Source organism: Macrotis lagotis, chromosome 3 (assembly GCF_037893015.1).
Source record: "Macrotis lagotis isolate mMagLag1 chromosome 3, bilby.v1.9.chrom.fasta, whole genome shotgun sequence".
Lineage (NCBI taxonomy): Eukaryota > Metazoa > Chordata > Mammalia > Peramelemorphia > Peramelidae > Macrotis > Macrotis lagotis.
Window position 1 is genome coordinate 219,877,031 of NC_133660.1, and position 24,166 is coordinate 219,901,196.

The following is a 24,166-nucleotide window of genomic DNA, read 5'->3' on the forward strand; positions in this document are numbered from 1 at the left end:
TTGTGGAGGATGTCCTGTAGGTCATGGTTTCGTTCCATGTGCTGTGCCTCTGGAGACATGAGCAACTAGGAGGCCCCCCACTACCACCTTCCCCTTCCCCAATTCATAAGGATTTCACCTTCTAGGGTTCCATTCACAACATTGATATCCATATGAATATCAAAACTATAAGGAACCTTTTAGACCATCAAATCCAACCATTTGTTTTGAAGTCAGTTGTGTAATAGTGACTACAATGGAATGTCTCCCAGAACTGAAGTACATCACAGACCAATCCACCCTGACACTTTTTCATGAACATCATCATCACTGAATCATAGAATTTTCTCTGAAAGGAATCCCTAGGGAAATTTAGTTAAAGAAAACTAAGTAGAAGTTGACATTGAACATGGAACCAGATAGACTAGATATACTAAATCAATATTCATATGACATAGAATCAGAGATTTGGAGCTGGAAGCACACTAACAGGATAATTAGTCTAAGCACCTTAGTTTATAGAAAAGAAACTGAGCCAAGAGGTTAAATGATTTGCCCAAAGTTTCAAAGATGGTAAGAAGATGTAGGGTTTGAACCTAAAACATCCAACTCTGTATCCAACAAACTCTCCACTCTGTCACTCTGATTCTTCATCTGGAGAGACCTTTCATCTTCCAAGCTGGCATATTTTGAACTCAATCCAGTTTGTACATGTCCTTTTTAGAATGTGATACCACTGCCATCTTCATTAGCAATGCTTACTGAATTGTTCAATCATCATGGTTTTGTTCAAGCATTTTAATTGTGTCTAACTCTTCATATCCCCATTTGGGATTTTCTTGGCAAAGATTTCCTTCTTCGCTTATTTTATAGATGAAGAAACTAGGGCAAACAAGGTTAAGTGATTTGCCCAGAATCATACAATCACTGTCTGAAGCTGGATTTTAACTCAAGAAGGTAAGTCTTCCTCACTCCGTGCCCAGTGCTCCATGCATTGCACCACCTAGCTTCCATGATGATCATTCATACTTTGCTTCTATATAACACTTGATATTTTTTAATATTTTAATGTTTTTTCAAAGGAATTCTCTTGTATGGTTCTTACAGAATCCAGAGAATTTAGCAATTTGCCATCCCTGTAAAGTTTCATTTCATACCAAAACACCTCTCTCTGGCTACCATGCCCCTTTTCCTTGTCCAAAGAGACTAGGTCCCTTCCTTAAATTCAAACAAATAGGAGAGGAAGGAAGTAAACATTTATTAAAGTCCCACTGTATGCAAGGTTCTGTACTGAGTTAAGCACTTAACAAATATCTCATTTGCTGTGTAGGTTCTATTATAAGTCTCCATTTTACTGTTAAGGAAACCAAGGTAGATAGTTAAAGTGCCTTATCCAGTTTCACACAGTCAGTATCTGAGTCTAGCAGATTTGGGATTCCAGCTAAGGTCCCCTGACTTCAGATCCAATTCTTTTTCTAGTCACATGAACTTCCACCATATTCTGCCCTAGGAGCCCTGGCTCAGGTTTCTCTTTCTCAGTTCTACCCCAAGTCATGGCTGTCCTTACCTGGTGGAAAATAAGCTTCCTGCTAAAAATTCAGGCAATCTCATCCTGAGAAAGTTCTCCCTTCCCCCCAAATCTCCCTTATCTCCACATCTCCATCAGTTGTTGGAGACTCCTTGCTGAAAGGGAAAAAGTAATTCAGACTGTGAATGTTCGGGAACTTCAAAACTTTTCCAGAGAATGGGTTTGCTAAGGGCAAGTGGAAGAATATGAGAAAAAGGATACATTGGGCATTCATTAAATTTCAGTAGAAGTGAGTCAATCTTCACCATCATTATCAATTTCCCCAAAACTGTTCTTCCTCAACATGATGGGAGTAAAAGGATACTCTTACCTGTTGGAGAAACAATGGGCCGCTGATACTACCCAGCATGAGTGGATGAGGCTGCCAGCACAGAAATTCTCTCCAATGTATAAAGCCGCCATCCACGGGTGGGATCCTGGCAAGGAGGATGACCCTCCAATAATTCGAGGTCTCAGGAATGTCCTCTTCTTGTGCCTCTTTCCACAGGTCCGTTTTGGAGAAGTCTCAGGAATCGTGAAAAGTTCCATGTGGAAACGAGTCCCTCTCTTTGGATTGTTCACTGGAGCAGGAGAAAAGGCAGAACTTGATAGAATGTTAAAAAGAGAAAGGACTGGAAGACTAGCTGGATGAGGTGAGGTTTAATAGTAATGTAAAGTCCCAATGCTTTGAAGAGATGCTTCAGAGGAAAGAACTTTGAACTGGAAGTTTGATCCGGCTTCATATTCCAACTCTGTAAATTATTACATATGCAAATTTGGGCCAAGAACTCCCTCCTTTGGTGCTTCAGTTTCTTTATAAAAATAAAAGGGTGGTACTAAATAGTCACTAAGGTCCCATTTCAGATCTAAATCCTCTGATTTCTCAGGAAAAAGATGCAGAAATTTTGGTGACTGTAAAGGCAACATAAGGCATCATTGTGATAGGAAACTTAATTTCCATTCATTTGCATTAATCAAAGCTTATCATATACCCTAGTCATACCACACTAGGAATACTGAGTCACTCATTTTGATGTTGCATTTTAAGGAGGAAGTTGACAAGCTGATATGCATTCAGAGGAGGAAGAATAAGGACAGTGAATGGAGCGAAAACCCTAGGATGGTCTAGGATGGCTAGGTGTCCTAAAGACCTGCTTCAGATAGTTATATGACCCTGAATGCATCACTTAACTTCTGAAATGATTTAAAAAATTGACACAGGGAAGAGGCATTAAACCTGTTTTACTTGGCTCTAAAGGAAGAGATAAATATTACAAAGAGTCAAAATTTATTTAAACACAAGGAAAATCTTCCTAACATTTAGTGAGTTCCTTGTCACTAGAAGTCTTCAAACAGCTGTTGCCACTTGTCAGGGATTCTATACTCCTGTAAGTGTGGGCTAGGCTGGGCTGAATGATTTTTTTAGGTTCTTTCCATCTTGGTGATTCTGTGATTCAGAATGAGGAAACTGAGGCCCAAAGAAAGGAAATAATTTACTCATGGCCAAACATTTTAGTAGATAGCAGAACTGGGATTTGAATCTGGGTTCATTACTTTTGTCTCTCAAGATGTCATAACCCACCACTCACCCCTGTCACCTTCACAGGGTCAAATGAGAGAATGAAGAACAAAGTCATGTGAGTCATAAATAGTTGGTGCAGATTGTTAAATTTTCACTGTGAGAATTCATACCTCAAGAATCAACAAATACTAAAATCAGGGCTTGATTTATTATTTTCCGACTGTCTGCACTTAAGAAAGTGATGGAGAAAATATTCTCTATGTAGATTCAAATTAAAAATATGTCCTGCCTTTTTTGGACAGTCTATTGTTAAATATTTACCAGCATACTCCTGGCTATAAAGCAGGGTAAACATACTCAGGGGTTTTATTCCTGTTTCCTAGACATTTCCTAGGAATGTCCTCAGTGAGAACACCAGAGGAATCCAAAAAATCCTACAAAGCTTTTGAAAATGCATCTTATTTGAGTACCTGGGTTCAAATCCGGTCTCAGACACTTAATAATTACCTAGCTGTGTGGCCTTGGGCAAGCCACTTAACCCCATTTGCCTTGTAAAAACCTAAAGAAATGGCAAGTTCAGATCAAAAACAGCAAAATTATTTGGGGTGGCTAGGTGGTGTAGTGGATAAAACACCAGCCCTGGAGTCACGAAAATGCATCTTATTGCAAAACTGTTTGGTTTGGTTTGGTTTGGTTTTTTTTTTTTTTACTTTATGAGGTTAGATGACACTGTATTTCATGCCTATGAGTTAAAACAACAGCAGTTCTCCCCATTGCCTGGCTCAAAGCCCACCTACCACAGGCTGAGATGTTGCAGTATTCCCAAGAGAGAGTGTTATCCTTCATGATGTAACACCACGGCTTCTCATCACCATCGGGATTTCTGATTCAAGAGAGAAACAATTCAATAAGGCTGTGGGAGCCAAGCTTCATCCCCTTAGCCCTCCCATCACTAAAGAATATGACCAGGGGGCTCCAGGGTTAAAGATAAATTCCCCCTATACCAACAAGAAGAACTTTTTGGAAACCAGTCTCCCAAAAGGCTTATAGGATACAACCTGTATATTTTTCTATTCAAATGATGAATCATAATTAGAAAACTTGGTGTTAGTTGTTTTATTTTAATATTGTGATAGCTGTATTTCAATAGAATTGACTTCCTTTGTATATCTATGTATTTTATTTTATGTATTTAAAAGATACTGAGAATGATTCCATATACTTCACCAGAGTGCTTCAGGGTCCAGGAGCAAAAAGAGTCTTAGAAGACAATGTTAGAACTCAAAACAATGAAATTTCTAGAAGTCTTCAGTCTAAGAACAAAGAGTATGAAAAAGGACCTTCAAATATATTATGTCAGAGCTGGAAGGGACCTCATAGATCATTTAGTTTCATGCTCACATTTAACAGAGAAGGAAACTGAGACCTAAGAAGAAGTCATTTGTTCAAAGTCATACCAGGATTCAGAGAATAGGCAGGCCAGTGTGCTTCTTGACAAGGTAGATTAAGCTCGCTTAACCTCTATGGTGTGACTCTAGAAAGAGTGCCACAATTTGATGTCGTTTCGATTTTTCTAATTGAAGCTCAGGCCAAACCAGTAGGAATGAGAAAGAACCTGGAGCTTTCAGAGGTCAAGAAACCCAATAAAGCTCATAAGGTCTTCTCCAAGGAGGATGTTACATTGATATCTCATCTCTCTTAATAGTAATTACATTTATTAGGTAAAAATTCTTTCTTTCTTTCTTTCTTTCTTTCTTTCTTTCTTTCTTTCTTTCTTCTTCTTCTTCTTCTTCTTCTTCTTCTTCTTTCTTTCTTTCTTTTCCTCCTCCTCCTCTTCCTTATCTTCTTCTTATTATTATTATTATTCTTTTTCTTTTTCTGTGTATGTGTAAAATCAATAACAACAGGTCCTGTACATCTTGTAATTTAACAAAAGATATTATGTGAGAGAAGTGGTCACATCCTGGAAACTTATAAAAAATATTTCAGAAATTGTAACTCTGAACTGTCTAGAAACTAGAGAGAAACTTCAAGAGGTGGGAAACAAAGAGGAAATAGTGGGATCAAGCTGGCAAGAAGCCATAAAGAGTCAATAGCACAAGGACAACCAAGGATAGGAGAAAGAAAAGGTGGGACTGAGAAATGGCAGATAAAAGTGAGATCAAAGAAGGTCCTATAAGCTGAGGAAGAAGAAATAGAAGATTCAATCTCATGCCTATTTATCTACAGATTCTGTAATATATCTTACTCAAATAATTATATTTAATAATTATATATATTTTTGAATTCATTACCTAAATGTTTGCAGCAACCTAAATTGTCTCAACTACAAAGAAGCAGGGAGTAGATAAAAATGTAAATTAAGGCAGAGAGCTAAACTTCTTTCTAAATATTAGCAGGGCTTGGTAACTGGGGGGTCATGAAATGATTGTGATTGTACTCGTATTTTTTCAGCTAAAATAAAAATCCTAAAATCCATGAGGGTATATGTGTAAAACTATTAAACCTTAGAAACCATTATCTTATCCTTAGACTTATGAGATGATTATTTGATTATATGATTATAACAAGGTGTTACACTTTCTATAAGGATCTCACTTCATATTTTCTTAGCATCTCCTTCATGACCTGGCCAACTCCCTTGCTGATAGACAAAATATACCTTCCTCCCTGACCCTTTCCAGTTTCAAACTATGATTAAAATGAAATCTGCCATTGTTCCTAGATGGGGTGTGTCAATCTACTTTCCTGTCACTCCACTCACCATTTGAAATGCGCAAAGTCATATGACTAAAAAATATCAGAACCTAGTCTCCTGATTGTAGTTTCTATATTTTTTTCAAGATATGCTATTATTCCTTATAACAACTCACACTTGGATGTCTCCAAGGAATTGGTAGTGCAAATATTATTATCCTTATGATGAGGAAATATAAAATAAGAGATTATACCAGCAGAAGGTCTCTCTGCATGACCCATGATGTAGGTTTTCCCTCCCCAAATGTTATTAGCTTTTCTATTTGCAGAGAGTCTGCTTGCCCCTGTGATGAGAGTAAGAGAGACCCTGAAGAGTTTTGATCATATAGGGACAAGCTTAGGTGAACACTCACCTGCAGTAGGAGTGAGGGCCCAGTCCCAAGTGTATGGCCTTCTCTACACTATCCACATGGAGTTCCTGATACAGCACATCTGAATTCCAGGGCAAGCAGCTCTGGCCCGACATGGTCTTCTTGGCAATGCCCCGATATTCTGTGCCATTCTCTGAGTAGCAGGTTTGCCCAGGAACTGAGGGTAGGAAATACCTGCTGAGCATTGACCAACATGGATTCTTCCCTCCATATCCTCTTCCAGGCTTGAGAAAGTTATGGAGGCAGCTTCCCAATTCTTTTTCCCACTTAACCAATCAAAATGAGCTTGGGAATTCAATATTTGAACCAAACCTACTTCTCAAGATATGAACTCTTTAAGGGTAGGGATTCTCTGTTGCTATTTTTCATCCCCAGTGCAGAGCACAATAAGTATATAATACTTAATAAATATTTATGGACTGATTGAACTAGCATTTTCTTGACTTTCCTTCATAGAATCAGAGGAAGTCAGGAAGGACCCTTGGAACATAGAATGTAGAATGTTGAGCTAGAACCAGCTATGGAACATAGAATGCTAGATTTGAAAGAGACCTTAGACCAAAGAACATAGAATATTAAATTGAAAGACCTAACTGTTCAGACACTTAGAATATCAGAAATGGAAAAGATGTCAAAGGTCATTCCATCCAATCTGTAGCCCCCCAAATTTCCACTTTTTATATCTTCAACAAGAGTTTGTTCAAAGGAGAAAGACCCTACTACTTTCTGAGGCAGCCTGTTCCATTTCCAGATAATTCTAATTAATATGGAAATTTTCCTTGCATTGAACCTACCATGTGACCCCACACACACCATGTTTGGTTGTTGTAGAATGTTGTGTTTGACTCTTTTGAATTCCATCTTTTTTTGAATCAGCTCTTTTTTAGTTGATAAAAAAAGGTGGGGGTGATGGGAATTTTTTTTAAGTTGTTTTTTTTTTGCAAGCCAATGGCGTTAAGTGACTTGCCCAAGACCACACAGCCAGGCAATTACTAAGTGTCCAAGGTCAGATTTGAACTCAGGTACCCCTGATTTCAGGGTTGGTGCTCTATCCACCGTGCCACCCAGCCGACCCTGGGGACGGGAATTCTGGGCATCTAATATGTTTGCAATTCCTCCCAGTTGGGTGTAGTCTACAAAAATGATACACCTACTACTTCTGCCTTTATTTAGCTCATTGTTAGGAAAGTTAAACAATAGAGAGCAAAGGATAGATCCTTGAGACACCCCACTAGAGACCTCCAAGTTGACACTGATTGATTCATAACTGCTCTTTTTTAAGTGATTGCTTAACTGGTTCTGCATCCATCTATCTAAACTGTCACCTGGCCCACCTCACTTCATTTTGTTCTCTAGGGAAGTATGAATGATTCTGTCAAAGGCTTTGCAGAGAACCAGAATTACACACACTTTTATTGAAATCATATAAGAAAGGAAAGGAAAAAAAGAAGGAACAGAGGAAGGAATAAAGTCAGGAAAGTAGGGAGAAGAAGGAAGGAAGGAAGGAAGGAAGGAAGGAAGGAAGGAAGGAAGGAAGGAAGGAAGGAAGGAAGGAAGGAAGGAAGGAAGGAAGGAAATCCAATGATTCATAGAATTTTATACAGAACTGGAAAGGGATAGAGAACAGAAATATTTTATATTTGTTGTTTGCTTGCTAATTCATTTGATTCTTTCATATTTAATGATGAGATTTTACAAGAATTTACACTTCATTTTGCATGTTTATTTGATTATTTATTTTTGCTGGTCACTATTGAATTTATAAAATTTGTATTGCTTTGTTAAAAACCTAAAAACTGTATTTATATGATTCTCTTATCATCCAGTCTAGTAACCCTACCAAAAACTCAATGAAATTGATCTGGCATGACTTATGAACCCAAGTTGGCTCTTGGTGATCACCATTTCCCTTTGTAAAATACTGATGAACTATATTCCTTTAATGATATAGTCAGGAATTTTGCCAGGAATCAAACTTGATCTTAAATATAGAATATAGAAAATCAGAATTGAAATAGACCTTAGATGACATATTTTCCTTTCATTATACAGATAAGAGAATTGAAATTCAGACACTAATCCAGTTCCTAATATTTTTTGTATTGCTTCATAGACATCTAAGTTCATGAGTATTACTTCTGTCTCTTTTCCCCACTGTGAATTACCAAACACCCTCAATAGTAGTTCTTCACATGTGATATCTGCAACCCTCTGGTATCTGCAGTTTAATAATTAAATCTCAACTCTCATAGTCTATATTCCATGTTCTAATTCCCTTCTAGCCCAGATATTTTGTTTTCTCTGGTCCCTTCCAGTTCTAATGTCCTATTGCTAAGTCTTCTTTAGTTCTAATTTTCTATTTTCCATGTTCCAAAGTCCCTCTCAGCTCTCCTAGCCTTTATTCTATGCTCTAACTTCCCTTCTGGCTCTGATATTCCATGTTCTCTGGTCCCACTCAGTTCTAACATCTTATATCTTCTAATTTGAACTTTCCATGTTGTATGTTCTAAAGTACTATCCAACTCCAATGGCCCATGTTCTAAAATCCCTCACAGTATTGGCATTCTATGTTCTATGGTCCATTTAATCTTGAATGTTCTATGCAATGCAGACAATTCTTCGACTGGCAGCTCAACTTACCAATGTTGCAATATTTCCCTGTGTAGAGCCCTTGGCAAGCACAGATGGTCTTCCCAGTGGAGATAATCATTCTACAGGCACTATCATGAAGGCACGGGTTATTCACGCAGGCTGCAGATGAGAGTGGGTGGAAGACCCATTATATAGAGCAGGAATTATCTCAATTTCCCTAGATTCCTTTCTTGTTCCTATACTGGGGCTCTTGAGGTCAATAAACTAGACACCACGTTAGGGGTCTCTCTCACCTCTCTCTCATTCCTCAGCACCTCCACTGGGAGCTTAGCGAGGCCCCTATTACAACATTTTCTTCACTTTCATCTCTACTCCACTTCCCTGGTTTGTATGGGCACCACTCTACACACAAACTTCCCTGTTTTCTCCACATTCACCTCTGCTTTTATGGGCACTGCTCTACATTCAAACAAATGTCTGTTAGAATCTTCCATTTTTTCAATGTCCAGTTCAAAGGAAGCCTTCCTAATCTCTTAGCCCACAGTGATTCCTTCCTTCCTCAAATCTCTTCTACTAGTCTACGTAAACTAGTATCCTTTTATAGCAGGTAGTATACTTATTTCTGCATGTCTTTCTAATAGATAATGAAACCCTTGAAGGCAGGAACTATGCCATTTTTCATTTATGTATCCTTAGAATTGAGCATAATCCCTTAATAATTATTCCTTGAATAATGATCCACAATAATAGATAGTCCACTTAATTGGAAAAGCACTGTCTATATGACTGAGGTGTGCAGAAAAGACTCCCCTTCCAAAACATGCTCTTCACATTCAATCTGAGAGAAGACCTGAAATTCCACCATTAGAGCTTCATTCTTTGGGGTTCAGCATTGACCTCTCCAGTCATCTTTTGTTCCAGTCTTTCCCTTGGCCACAGAAAACCATTCTTCATCACTGACATGCTTCTATGAATTAGTTTACCAAATTGTTTAGATCAGAGTATTAGGGAAAATATTTGTGGCAGAAAGAAGAAAGAATAGGATCATTTTGAGATACAGGGAACTTGAAAGTTAGGTCCCAACAGAAAGGACCATTGCCTTTGGAGTAGGAAAATATGGGTTCATTTAACAGCCCCTGTAACCAATTGCATGATTTTAGATAAGTCACGTTTCTCTCCAGGCCTCAAATTCCTCCTCGGTAAATGGGTACATGATGATGCTTAACTTTTGGTATGATTTTGTAGAGGCAAGAAGAACAGAATCTGGAGGGACACAATGGTAGTCAGGGTCTCCTACCATATTCAGACAATGTCATAAGGTATCAGTCTTTGGAGATGTTTAAGCCACACCTCATTTCAGTGTTCAGAGCTTTAAGGACAGAGAGCAGAATGCCCATAACAAGGTTCTAGAGGCCCATAACAAGGTTCTAGAGTTCTAAATCTCTGGAGAACAGGTATTCTCAGGGAACCTAAGAGCCATCATCCCAGTATCCTGTTTGTCCATGAAGATATGACCATGAGAATCAATTAAAATTCACCTTGATTTTTCTAATCTCCGGGTAGATGTGACATCTCATGTAGAAGTGGGAAGTCCAGGAAAACATAATTCATTTCCCATAACCCCTCAAATTTCTGACCCCAGTCTGGCTGAGAGGAGGAAGAGACACAGAGAGAAACATAAGCATTTTCTCTCTCTGAGAAGGATTAGGTCTATGGGAATCGATTAGGATATAAAATCACTGTTAATTAAGAGCGCAGATAGATCAGAAGAGACAAGGTTGTGGTATATCCTAAAAACAAAAAAAAGTAGATGAGAAAGGAAGTAGTACCAAGGTCATGAGGTTTTCCAGCTTTCTCCAGTCATTCCAACCCTTGTCATTTGCATAAAAAGCTGGAGCATTATAAGGGAAAATAAAAGTGTTTTTTATCACAGATTCACCCAATCCTTTTCCATTTAAAGAAGTAGAACCCTGAAGATCTTTGCTTCAGTGAAATGAGAACTAAAAGCCAGAGTGATTTTTGTTATCTTTCTTTGTAACCCTGTACAAGGTCTGATACATAATAATAAGATACTTAATATGTGGATATTTATTGGCTGATTGATGTTACAGTTGAACTAAGGATGCTGAGAGGATAGGAAAAGGATAGATCCTTGAAGAAGAAATCAAAAATCAGTTATAATTTGTTCTATTTTCTATGAGCATTTTGCCAGAGAAACTGCATTCTTCCCCTTCAGGAGATGTTTTTACTAAGCACAAAATTCCTCAGTCAATGGAGAACAAAGTGGTAGATGATCCTAAAGAGAGTGGCACCTCTGCTGGAGACTATAGCTGAACAGGAACCATTCCCTGTAAGAAAGCTTCCCTACAGAAGTTTACTAATCACAACACATCCCAATGGATGGAGGATAATGGCTGAGAGATCTCTTTGAAAAAAAAAAAAAACATAGCTTTCCCTCAGAGGAAATCATTACTTACATCGCTTTCCATCTTCAACTTTACTTGATTTGAATACCCCACAGAATATGATGCTCCCTAGTGGGTTCCTCCTCTTATTTTCCAGTTCTTCCATTAAATTGTAAGCTCCTTGAGGGCAGGAACTGTCTTATTTCTATCTCTGATGACTTAAAGTAGGCTCTTACTAAGGGTTTACTGAATGGAATTGAATCAAATCCCTAGTAGATGTTAGAGAGGATGTTTGTTGATTCTGAAGGTAGCTGGATATCTTTACAGTATATCAAATGAAAGAGAGATGTGATGGCCAACTAGGAAGAGTTGCTATATAATGTTTGTCAGAGGGCAGTGGAGAAGTGATATCTCACTGGAAGTGAGCAACTGAAAGCTATATCTGAGGCATAAATCATTCCTCCCCACATGCCCTCCCATGAGTATGTGCCATACACCATGCCTGTCCTCACATCTTGTTAAATATTTATTGGATAGAGAGATCAAAGGTTTATAGTGGAAATGTTTGCTGTTATTTTTATTTTCATATTATTTTATTAAATTCCTTTACTTTGAATTAAGTGCATTCCTCTGCTGATTAGTAAAAATAAACACATTAATAGGAGCTATTTGAAGAAGATTCTGACTCACAAAATATCGTACATCCTGGAGGTCCTTGTGAAAGGGAGGGGACCACATGATAATGGCTCTATTTTTATTACATTTCGATTTTATCCAATTAAGCTATTTATTGAGCTGAAGATCCTTAAATAAAAGTGTTTGATTAACATCATTCTGTGAATGTAAGAGTTACCAATAGCTAAATGCAATGTCAAAGGACCAGAAGAGATTCAAGACTAAGTCCTGAACTCCAGATCTAGGGCTCTTGCCCAAGAGATGTAATATAGAAGGAGTCAACAGGCGAATGGTAATCCGTATAAACCTGGTTCGCACTGGCACCACTGGAAGACCAGGCAGCTGGGTGTGCATTCCCACAGTGCCGCCCAGTGGCTACATTCTAAAGGCCTTTCTAGTCCAATCTGTTGAAAATATTTTTTCATTTCAGTCTCCAGCATTTTACACCCAATTTTCTAATGTTCTTTATAGTTTTAACATTCTGTAATGTTTCCCACCCCCTTCTGTTTCTCTGTACCATTTGGATAGCCTCCCCATCATTTATTCCCTTGCCATAGTTCCCTCCCTCCTATTTTACCTAGTTCCACACTTGCCAAAGGGTGGGCAGGGAAACTACCTGTATATCGGATCTTCTCACAGTCAATGTGACCCCTGGAGCAATTACACCATTCTACGACCCCTTGATGGATTCGAGCCCAACTTTCATCTATGTCAAAATACTCATAACGGGTTTCATCAAAGCATTTCTCTGTTCAAGAGGAAGAAAATATAGAAGTTGTAGCAAAACCAAACAAGATTTCATCCTAAAAGTATCTTCCTTTATTTTTCCTCCTAACTCCAAGCCCAGGACTCTGACTGGCTAGGTACAGATTTCAGTATCGTGTAAAGGAACAAGTACTGTTCTCAGAGAATAGCTAAATTTACATCCATTCTCTGACTACTGCAACTGGGTAACCTTCATCCTTCTATGCCTCCATTTCCCTATCAGTCAGTTGGGGATCATGATATGTATACAAGCTACTTTATAGGTTTGTTGTGAGAAAAGTATATTGTACATCTCCAAATGCTATAAAAATATATCTTATTACTAACAATGATTCAACAAAAAATAAATATTTGTCAGAAAGCACTATACTGAAAAGCAGAAGCAGGTGGCCAACTGTGTCCTATGATTTTAGGGAGCTATATAAAAAAATTTCTATTTAGAACCTGAATTTATGTCCTGAGATAGACAAAGAATAGTTTACTTTTTGAAGGTATGACAATAGTAAGAGATATCATTTATATAACTCTTTACACAGTTGGTGAACAACAACCCTATGAAGTAGAAACTATTAGTATTTCCATTTTACAAATGAAAAACTGGGGTGGAGAGGGTTATGGAGTCAGATTTAGATAACCAAATGTAAAGATGTCAAAAATGATCTGAAGGGTACTAGATTGATCTCCTTTCATAAAAATAACTCCTTTTTGAACAAAGAATCAGTGTTGCTTAATGAATAGGGGTCCTGCCCTTAGGGTTAGAATCCTTTCTTTTCTCTCAGCATCCCTTTAAGACTATAAAGTGCTGGCAATAATTGCCTAGCTGTGTGACCTTGGGTAAGTCACTTAACTCCATATTGCTTTGCAACCCCACCCAAAAAAAAAAAGATTATAAATTGCCTATTCACAGTAGTACAAACGTATTCAGGTATTCAGGAGGGCCCTCACAAATGGAGTTACAGATATAGACCTTCCAAAACTCAAACAATCCCCCTTAAATAAAATAGAAATATATAGGGAAATTGTGGCCCAGAAAATATGTAGCTAATAAGTGTCATAACAAAGCTCTCCACCTGGGGGTCTCTTATCTTCCAATCCAGTCTTCTACTCTACTAAAATAACCTGCAGAAGCAGATGATAGAAGTCATCTGAAACCCGGCATCTTCTCTTAAGGCTGTCCATCATTCCCAGATCCCCAAGCTGTTCCTCAGGGCTACAAGTGAGGGGGCAGGGGCTCCTTACCCATTTCGCAGTCCTTGCCAGTGAATTCCTCAGGGCAGGCACAGTGATAGGAAGTGGAGTCTTGGGAGTTGGAGCAGGACCCTCCATTTCTACAAGGTTTGGAGGCACAGTAATCCAGGCGACCTGGAAGATACAGGGACATGAGGTGTCTCGTTTTCTCTTCTTCACTTCCCTCTCTCAGGCATTGCCTATGAACTGGAAATTCTGTTAATTTCTGGTTAGACAAGATGCTCTGTTCATGTAGAAAACTCTCCTTTAACGATCTCAAAGACCTGGTTTGTTGCAGAACAGGAGCTGAGACTGGTCTTATACCAAGGGTAGGCACCTCTTTGTGAGAAGGGAGGAAACAGGTTCATAGGTTTTAGTATTAGAATGAACTTCAGCATGGTCTCAATCAATTCCTACTTCAGTAGAATGTAAAGCTCTTAGGGACAGTGGAAATTTCATTTTTTTTCTTTATAGGGATACCTCGCACCTGGCACAGTGTACCTTCTGCACCTAAGAAACGCTTAATAAATACTTGAATTGACTTCAGTTTCACAGAGGGAATTGTGAGTCTGAGATGGGAAGTGACTTGTTCAAGGTTGGAGACAGCTAGTGTCTCCAACCAGAACCCAAACCCAGCACTTCTGAGTCTGAATTTCATACTTTTCTCTCCAAATTGTGCTCCTATTCTGTGGCCAGAAACATGTCCCTCGACTCACCTTCGGCAGGGTAATAAATTCCATCATTGGAATCTCTTAATCTTCTTAATCAGGGTTTTTTTCTTTGTTTTTAATTTTTTTAATTTAATTTAATTTTCATTTTTACATTCTCCCCCTCCCTCCAACTCATACTCCTCCAACTGAGAAGGCAAGAAACATGATATCCTTTATATACTCATATAAAGAAAGAAAGGATAAAGAAAGAAAAAAATAAAGGAAAAACTGCACTTCAATCTATATTCTGAAGTCCTTCAGGCTGAATCTGGAGGTGTATGACATTTTATATTGTGAGCTCTCTGGAGTTAGGGTGACTGATGTTGATTAAAGTAAGTTTTTCATAGTAACTTAGCCTTATAATATTGTAAATCAAAAATTCTTGAGCTTGTATGTGCTTTTAATGTGTTTACATTTCTACATAATTGATTTCCTTCGTAATTCTGTAGATTTTACCTTATGCATTTTAAGACCTTATTTTGATTAGGGCTTCACCAGATTGTCAAAGGGGTCCATAACACAGAAGTTAAGAACCCCTGCTCTAAAATATGCTACATAAAGAGTATAATTGGTTCATCACACTCAACCTAAATATTAGATGATTTGTGTCCAAGGGAAGAGCAATGAGGTCTGGATGAGATTCTTGAGCAGTGGTAAAGGGAAGGGTTAATGATATTGGAGGGAAAGGACGATGGGGGCCCCCACAGGCAAACTTCCCCTAAATATTAATATTTTTCTTGACTAGGAGGAGACACAAAGAAGTATAGATCCAACACCATCCTTTAGATAGAAATAGATACATATGCACACAGAGAAATGTTCAAAAGAGGTAGCAAGGTTCTTGTTCCAGTTGGACTTTTAAAAAAGACCAGAATACTATTGATATAAGTGTAATCTGTTCACTAGCTCCCAGACTATAAGTTTACACAGAGCAAGTTCAATATGGGGGGGGGGTTCACCAAAAAAACTTTTCTCTTTGGCTTCTACCATATTTTCTCTGGGAAATCTCAGAATGTAGATGGAATAGAACTATGTCTATGTCTCCCCATATGGGCCTAAATGAGTTCCCTTTTTCTATACAAGCATTTGAGTTAACAATAGATGTATTGGACAAGGAAGCCTATATTCTGCCCCACAAATAATGCAGAAAACACATAGGACTCAAAGTAATCCATGAACAATTGGTATAAGCCTCCTGCCTCTCTAGTGAGACCCACTTTTACTCCAGATCCTAGAGTTCTCCAGACTCTTAGCACCACTCTGTAGTTTTGGACTTCCCTTTCAAGAGGAATAAACTTGAGATTGTATTGCTCTGATGAGGAGACTCTCCCCATAAGGCATTTAGGATGTTACTTGAATTCCTGCCCTCCTTTCTTCTCCCCTTCTCAAGGACAATGGACTTTGGCTAACTAGACAGGCAATACCTTGGCATTCTGCTAAGCTCTACTTTCACCCCCAAAGACAAAACATGGTGTTATGGTAGTAGCCTAAAATGAAAATGGAACCTTCTTCCTGGAGCTCATTCAGTAAGACTCTCCACTTAGGTTACCTTCACTGCCTAATTAATTTGTGGTAACAGGATAGGACAAAGCCAAACTCTTTTGATTCACATTTATTGTTTAAACTTTCTGTTGTCCGTCTATCTTCGGGACCCATATAGGTGATCTTCTCTCTTTATGAGGCTACTACTCTGTAAGAAATATTCTTTCCCTGGCTAGAAGGCTAGATTCTGGGATTTGGACTTTCTGTCTCGTATCTAGGAGTTTCTCCATGACTGACAGGTGGTTGAGAACATTTGTACTTTTCTTGTCTTGGTATTCCAGAACTGTCCTGCTTTCCATCATCTCTTGGACCAAGAGACTTCTATCTTTGAGACTCAGATATAGGATAGTTAACAAAAGTTTCACAGGAGTTATGCTAGTGTAATCCCAGAGACCAAAATCTACTCTCAGATTTCTGATATCTTATCTTTGTTCGGGAAAAAAAGAAAATAAAATAGTTTCCTGTTTTGGGGTGATTTCAGTTGTTTCTTCATGACCCCATTTAGGGTTTGAAGTGGTTTGTCATTTTCTTTCCAGCTCATCTTACAGATGAGAAAACTGAAGCAAACAGAGTTAGGTGACTTGTCTGGGGTCATACAGTGTTGGGAGCCAGGGTCTCTAAGCTGCTTGACACAGTCGCAGCAAGAAGACTCAAGGCAGTTACACCACCTGATGGAACAACATTTCCTTCTTCAATATACATATATATATATATGGATTCCATGCAGACCAATATTTATAGGTTTATTATTGATTGCAATACTTGCTCATCCTAATAGTGGAATGACTATAAAGGAAGGAAAATTCCTTGAATAAAACATATTGTGAACTCTGTCCAAATTTAACAGGATTGCCTCTCCCTGCAGCATACGAAAGACTTCAACATTATGAAATCTCTGGAAAACCCAACACTGGGAATTCCAAGGAGATGTCAGAATATATACAGGGAAAACAGATACAAGATGGGTCAGATAGAATTCCAGGGAAATTAATAGTTTTGCCCCCCTTATACACAGGAATATATGATAAAGATGGTGAAAGAATAGTTAGTATAGGTGACCAATATGTGAACTCTAACAGCCTTAGTTTCTTGGGAAAGAATAAAAAAGTCACAGAAACCGTGGTTTCTACCAACAAGGCCTGAAAGAAAAATTGGTTATTGTAAGAGTTAACGGATGGGTGGACAAGCATAAAGACCCTCACAATAGATTGTTAAGGGAGTATATTGAAGAACATTACTTACACAGAAAATATAAAGAACTTTCAATTAAATGAATTGCTTAATTAATAACTTTAAATGAATTAATAATTTTACAATGCAGCAACAAACTAGGTAACAGACAGGTTGAGGTCATCATGGCCTAAGCAGGGGTAAAAATTAACTACATGATCAAACTTGTAACCATATGAACTATATGATTGATAATGAAAAATGTACACTTTTGTAACCAAGGAAATGATCTTAGCTTGCTTGATGCATGCATGATTCTGAGACTATAAAAATAAATCCAAGCAGCTGACAATCAACCTGCTCCTGCCTTTAACCCCTATGTTGACTCAACTCATTTCGCCGACTCTATCCCTCCTGTCAGGTTCCAAGGACCCCGCAGAGGCTGGACCTCCGCAATACAGTTAATTAATATCTGAAAGCATATTTACACTTAGGAAGATGAGTCTTCCTGACTTCAGACTTAACACTCTATCTACTGAACCACCTAGCTGCCTAAGTAAAAAGGGATAATTCTGTGGTGAAGTCTTATTGAAATAGTTGCCTCTGTGGATAGAGCACCAGCCCTGGAATCAGGAGGAACTGAATTCAAATTCAACCTCAGACACTTAATATTAACTTAGATTTGTGACCTTGGGCAAGTCACTTAACCCCATTGCCTTGCAAGAAAAACAAGAAAAAAAGGAAAATGATGTGTCTGTGGGATTCCAACAGTTCTTCCCCATTCTAGACTAAGTCAACCAATTCATCCTCCAAAGGTGAGATTTTTCAAAGCTGTCTCCATCTTAAATATGGCATCACTAGATTCCTCCACTCATCTCAAGGTGTTTTGTGGGCATGATCAGCACTCGGCAAGGAGTCCAGAAGGCCTAAACAGGTGGGCTCAGGAAGTTGAAGTCACCCAATAAACCAAGAAATGCCACAGAATGGATTTCTCCCCAGGTAATAACTGAACTAGGTCCCCCAAAATCCCATGACTCTGACACACATGCAAACAAGGCAGACTCACCCTTACACAACTGTCCATACACAACATATGCAATGAACCCACTTGGATAGAGATGGACACTACAAATATCCAGACAAGCTCTCACAGACTTACATAAGAGCACTCCAACCCTCACCATGCACAGGCAGAGGGTCACAGATTTAGAGCTGGACAGGACCTTGGAGGACAACTAATTCTTCATTTTACAGATGGGGATAAGGGAGGAAGGTCCGGGTCCTCTCACTCAAAATCCAGTCCTCTCTCCGCTACTGACCCTCTCGTTTTACAGAATAGGAAACTGAGGCCCAAGAAAAGGGAAAGGTCTTTGCCCTGTGTCACACAGGAATTAGTAGGGATTCAAAGGAGTCCAGTTTCTCCTACATCAAAGGCAATCCATTGGGCCTTTTCCTTTGTACCCTCTTCTCTTCTGCCTGGGACACAGATGGAAATGTGTGTGTTTGCATAAACACACAGGTATGTTGGTACACAAAGGCATGCAGCAGACATGCCATAGACACTGAAGCAGAAGCATGCATACAGGGGCTCACACGGCCCTCCCACCTCCCCATCTTTAGAACTGGGATCTAGTCCCCTAAAAACTTTCAGGTGGGCTCTATTGTCTGAAGCATCAGAGACATTCTTAGAGGTGACCACCAGGTGGCAATGTCCACTCACAAATGGCTAAAGTAGCCCCTCATTCACCTCTGCATACATTTTGTTTGTCTCCTCTCTGCCTAGGTCTGTCCATCTGTAGCTTTCTTTATCTCTGTCTCTGTCTCTCTCTCCTTCTCTCTGTCTCACTCTGGTCTCTCACTTTTTATCTCTCATTCTTTTTCTTTTTTCTCTCTCTTCCTTTCTCTGTCTCTGTCTCTGTCTCCTCATTCACACTGTTCTCTCACTTTTTTTCTCATTCTCTTTCTTTTTTCTTCTTCTACTGTCTAACTCTCTCATTCCCTCTATCTGTGTGTGTGTGTCTGTCTCTCATTCATTCTCCTCTTTCTCTCACTTTCTCATTGTCTTTCTTTTTTCTCCTGCTATCTCACTCTCTCACGTCCTCTCTCTGTGTCTGTCTCTCTGTCTCTTTATGTGTATGGTGTCTCTCTCTTTCTCACTCTCCTCACTCGTTCTTTCACTTTCTCCTTTCACTCCCCTCTCTCTCACTTCCTCTCTCTGTTTCTGTATGTCTCTCTTTCTCTCTCACTCACTCTCCTCACTCTATTCTCTCACTTTCTCTTTCTTTCTGCTCTCTCATTCTTTCTGCCTCTCTCTGTCTCTGTCTCTGTCACTCTGTCTCTCTTTGTGTGTTTGTGTCTCTCTGTGTGTCTCTGTCTCTCCTTCCCTCTCTCTCCATCCCTCTTTTCCTTTCTCCCTTTACCTTCTTCCCTTCCTCTTCCCTTCTCCCCATTTTACCCCACCCCCACCCCAGAGCCAGGTTAACCTCAGCTTTGATGGGATCCCTTCACTCCTCAGAAATCTTAAAGGGATCCTCCAATGGCTTCTCAATGAAATATAAAGCCCTTCTTCTGATGTTCAAGGCCCTTCCATTTTTGGTCCCAAACCAGCATCTCTGGCCTCATCTATCATTTCTCTCCTCTGTGAACTCCATTTTTCAAACCCAACTGAAGTAAACTCCTAGTCTCCTGCCTCTAATCACACCTTCATTCGATTCTTTAATTCACTATACATTTACTAAGTGTCTAGTATGTTGGGAAAACTGGGAGAAAACAGGAGAAAAACCAAGCAGATCTGGGCTTTTCTGCAAACCCTCCCAATTCCTTATTTTCAGTCACTGAAATCTTATCCTCAAGCCAGAAGCCTCCTCCAAACCCAAATGAATCCGCTTTTGATTCTGCTTATCACTTTGTTCTTCTCATGCTCTTCTACTCTATGTTGTGATAAGCTTATTATATAGAGTTGCACATTCATTCAGGGGGGAAGTAGGTGGCACAGTGGTTAGTGCACCTTACATATTGACTCCAATGGTGTTTTCTCAGTCCTTATCCATTTGGACTGCTTTGCAATTTTTGACCATAGATCATCCTTTCCTCTTAGGAAAGACTCATCTTCCTAAGTTCAAATTCAGTCTCAGACACTTAGTAATTATGTGACCTTGGGCAAGTCATTTAACCCTATTTGCCTCAGTTTCCCCATTTGTAAAACGACCTGGAGGAGAAAATGGCAAACCACACTAGTATCTTTGCCAAGAAAACCCCAAATGGGGTCACAAAGAGCCAGAAATGAATGAAAAACAGCAAACAACAGCAATAAAAATTCCTGCATATGCATTACATGCCCCACCTTTCACCAGCATCTTTACTAGGTTGTAAGATCCTTCTGGACAGGCTTGCTATTCTTCTTGATCTCTATGTTTTCCCCAACTCTTACCAAAAAAAATGTTTATACAGTATTCAATGAATGCACAAGCATAATGTGGAAGCTTGATAAGAATCTAGTCATTCTAGAGTCAACATGACACAGTGAAAAGAACACCATGTTTGGAGCCAAGGGACTTAGATTTAAATGTTATCTTGTCCACTTCCCATTCATGGGAACTTAGGAAGTCACTTAACTCTCTCTGAGTCTCAGTTTCCTCATTTGAAAAGGACTTGGATGAAAAGGACTTATAAGATCCCTTCCAGTCTTAAATGTATGACTTTATAAAGCACAAAAATGTTAAATGACTTGTCCAGGATCACACAGCTAGTAAATATCTGAGGCAGGATATGAAGTTGGATACTATAATTCCTATCCTGTAGCCATCACACTTAAAATAATGGGGGACATTTGGAGAAGAGTCATACTTTAGGGGAGAGATTATGAGATCTGCTTTGGATAAGTTAAATTTGAGATACTGACGGAACATCCAAATGTAGACATCCAGCAAGCATGTAGCAGATCAGGACTATAGTTCGGGAAAGGGATTATAGATTTGGAAATCACTTATATAGCGATGATAAATGAAGCCATGGAAGTTGATGAGCACACCATGAGAAAGTCTAGAGGGAAGAGAGAAGAGGACCTTGTGAAACAGCCATGTTAAGGTGATGTGAGCTCAGTGATAAATAGCAAAAGAGACAGAAGGAGAACCAAATGAGATTGGCATCACAGAGGTTGAGGAAAGATAGAGTATCCAAGAAGAGGAAAGGATGATCTATGGTCAAAAATTGCAAAGCAGTCCAAATGGATAAGGACTGAGAAAACACCATTGGAGTCAAGGAGTAAGAAATCACTGGTGATCTCAAAGACTATTCTTTCAATCAAATGGTAGGACTGGAAGCCTTGTGAGAAGCCTGTGGATGGTAAGGATGTGGAAGTAGTAAGAATAGGAATATGGCACAAAATAGGACAGTTATTGGTTAATAGGTTGAGGGGGAAGGCAAGGTCAATTGGAGTTGTTTGCTTTTTTAAAAAAATTCCTAAGGACATTGGAGACCTGAGCATATGGGTAGGCAACTAGAAAAGAACCATAGAAAGAGATCAAGAATTTAAAAAATGGTGAAAATTCTCTCTAGGGCTAATGCCCAAGGGATACAAGAGATGAAAAGATCAAGAACACAAGTTTAAAAAACACATACTTGACAAAAAGGGTCACCTCTTCCTTAGAGATTGCTACCAAAAAATGATGAAGGAAAATATATAGGATTTTGGGTTACAGAATAAATAAGTTCTCAATAGATAATCTAGATTTTTTTCTGTAAAATAGGAGGTTTGGTCCTCTATGGAAAAGGAAGGGATAGTGATATGGGGATGGGAAGTGAGGGTGCAAGAAAGTTTGTAGTAGTAGAAGTAATAATAATAATAATAATAATAATAGACATTTGAAAAATGCTTTTTAAGATTTACAAAGTGAATTACAAACACCTCATTTGATCCTCATTTTCATTTTACAGATGAGGAAACTAAGTTAGATAGTGGTTACACAGTTTACCCAGGATTACACAGCTTTAGTGTGGATTTGAACCCAGGTCCTCCTGACTCCAGTACCAGTGCTCTATCCACTGTGTCACCTAGCCACCCCAGAGGTTAGTCTTCTTAATAAAGCCAGGGTGGTTTTTTGTGTTCACCACATTTTCATCTTAATTTTCACTAATCATTGTTTTCAAAACATGTCCTAAAATTCTGATTTAAATTAAATAATTTAAGGCCAGATCACTGACTTTAGCTTGTAGACTTCATTCTCCACCTTTTGAGATGGAGGGGGAATCAAATTATTTGTCCTTCTCCAGAACATCATACCTGTCGCATTCTCTTTAAATTTTCAAAGATCACTGTGACAAAGAATCATTTCTTTCAATTCTTTTAGAACTTCAGTACATAATTCATCTGGGTCTAATTACTTGAAATTAGTGTTCTCAATATCTTCTTCAGATGAGCTATTTTTCTTCTAACCTTCCAGTCCAAAAATAATTCTCCTTGGCAGGAAAAAATAAACACAGGAGAAAAGTGAGAGTTTAATAGTTCTGTCTTATTTTTTCATAACTTAAGCAGATACTTGTTGACTATTAATTAGGATACTGTAGGCAAGATTTCTGCTCAGGTCTGTTTGATTAAGTGACATCTGTGGTTCCTAATAACCCTGCGATTCTATAAATTTAGTATATGGTTCACTCTTCTCAAGCGCCTGAAATTCTACCAATACAGCTCAATTCCTTTGATTACTTCTTCCTGTAAATATTTCCAAAAGGAATTAACATATCAAACTCATTTACATTAAGATCTAAGTTCTAAAAATGCGAAAGCTGGAATGAGTCTTAGAATACTGATTGTCTAAGCTGAGTTGGGTATAGAACAAATGTGGTGATCATTTTTTCCATTTCCCTCCACTCTTTTGGCATGTGGTAATGCCAGGGTGTATTTGGTTCCTCTTACCCAACCAGAAAGATGGTGGGTAGAAGCCCTGGGTAATTGGAATAGCCTTTGCCTAATCATGCCCAGAAAAACCCACATTCCCACAATTGTCCTCAGAGACAATTGGAAAGAAATTAGGTCAAACAAGTGGGATACAGGTTGGAAACACATCACATCAGACTAAATCACCCAGTCTCTGACATGATGCTGATGAAGGAAAGCAATTTTGAGATGGAAAGGGTGAGTGGTACTTGCACTTGATTTTTTTTCTTTTTAGTTTTTGCAAGGCAATTGGGTTAAGTGGCTTGCCCAAGGCCACACAGCTAGGTAATTATTAAGTGTCTGAGGCTGGATTTGAACTCAGGTCCTCTTGACTCCATCCACTGTGCCACCTAGCCACCCCTGCACTTGATTTTTAAGACAAACTTTTGTGAGATGTAAAGGAAAGGGTTAAAAGTGGAGGCACTGTAGTTTGAAACTAATTCAATCAATCACTCAATCAATCAATAAACATTTATTAATTGTCTGCTATAGAGGGGAAATGCGGTCACATTCCTTAAGTGATTTATAATCTAATGCATATCCTTCCATGACAGGGAAGGTGAAATATTCCACCTCACCAGACAGAGATGGGAGCCCACGCCAGAAATCACATTCTCTGGAAAAGGAGGCAATGAATATCAGTGATTGGCAGCTGCGGAGAACACTAGGAAATGGCAGGAGCTGATCTCTCTCTATTAGCAGGTGTGGAGTGTTGGATGTCCAACCTTTTCATTCTTTATTTTTAGGTTTTTGCAAGGCAAACAGGGTTGAGTGGCTTGCCCAAGGCCACACAGCTAGGTAATTAAGTGTCTGAGACCGGATTTGAACCCAGGTACTCCTGACTCCAGGGCTGGTGCTCTACCCACTACACCACCTAGCCACCCCCAACCTTTTCATTCTCCTGGGCTTCATCAAACAATAGAAACTTGTCAAGGCTCACATATAGAAT

The 24,166-nt window shown here is 38.9% G+C and overlaps 1 protein-coding gene across 1 annotated transcript in view; it reads right to left on the reverse strand.

Moving 5' to 3' along the window:
* HGFAC (HGF activator) overlaps nucleotides 1-24,166 on the reverse strand; it is a 62,241-nt gene that overhangs the window by 10,760 nt on the left and 27,315 nt on the right. The window contains exons 5-10 of the mRNA XM_074229861.1: nucleotides 13,873-13,995; nucleotides 12,485-12,616; nucleotides 8,837-8,947; nucleotides 6,179-6,353; nucleotides 3,866-3,951; nucleotides 1,878-2,127 (exon numbers count right to left, since the gene is read on the reverse strand). Coding sequence (XP_074085962.1) covers nucleotides 1,878-2,127; nucleotides 3,866-3,951; nucleotides 6,179-6,353; nucleotides 8,837-8,947; nucleotides 12,485-12,616; nucleotides 13,873-13,995 — 877 coding nt within the window. The remainder of the gene's footprint in view (nucleotides 1-1,877; nucleotides 2,128-3,865; nucleotides 3,952-6,178; nucleotides 6,354-8,836; nucleotides 8,948-12,484; nucleotides 12,617-13,872; nucleotides 13,996-24,166) is intronic.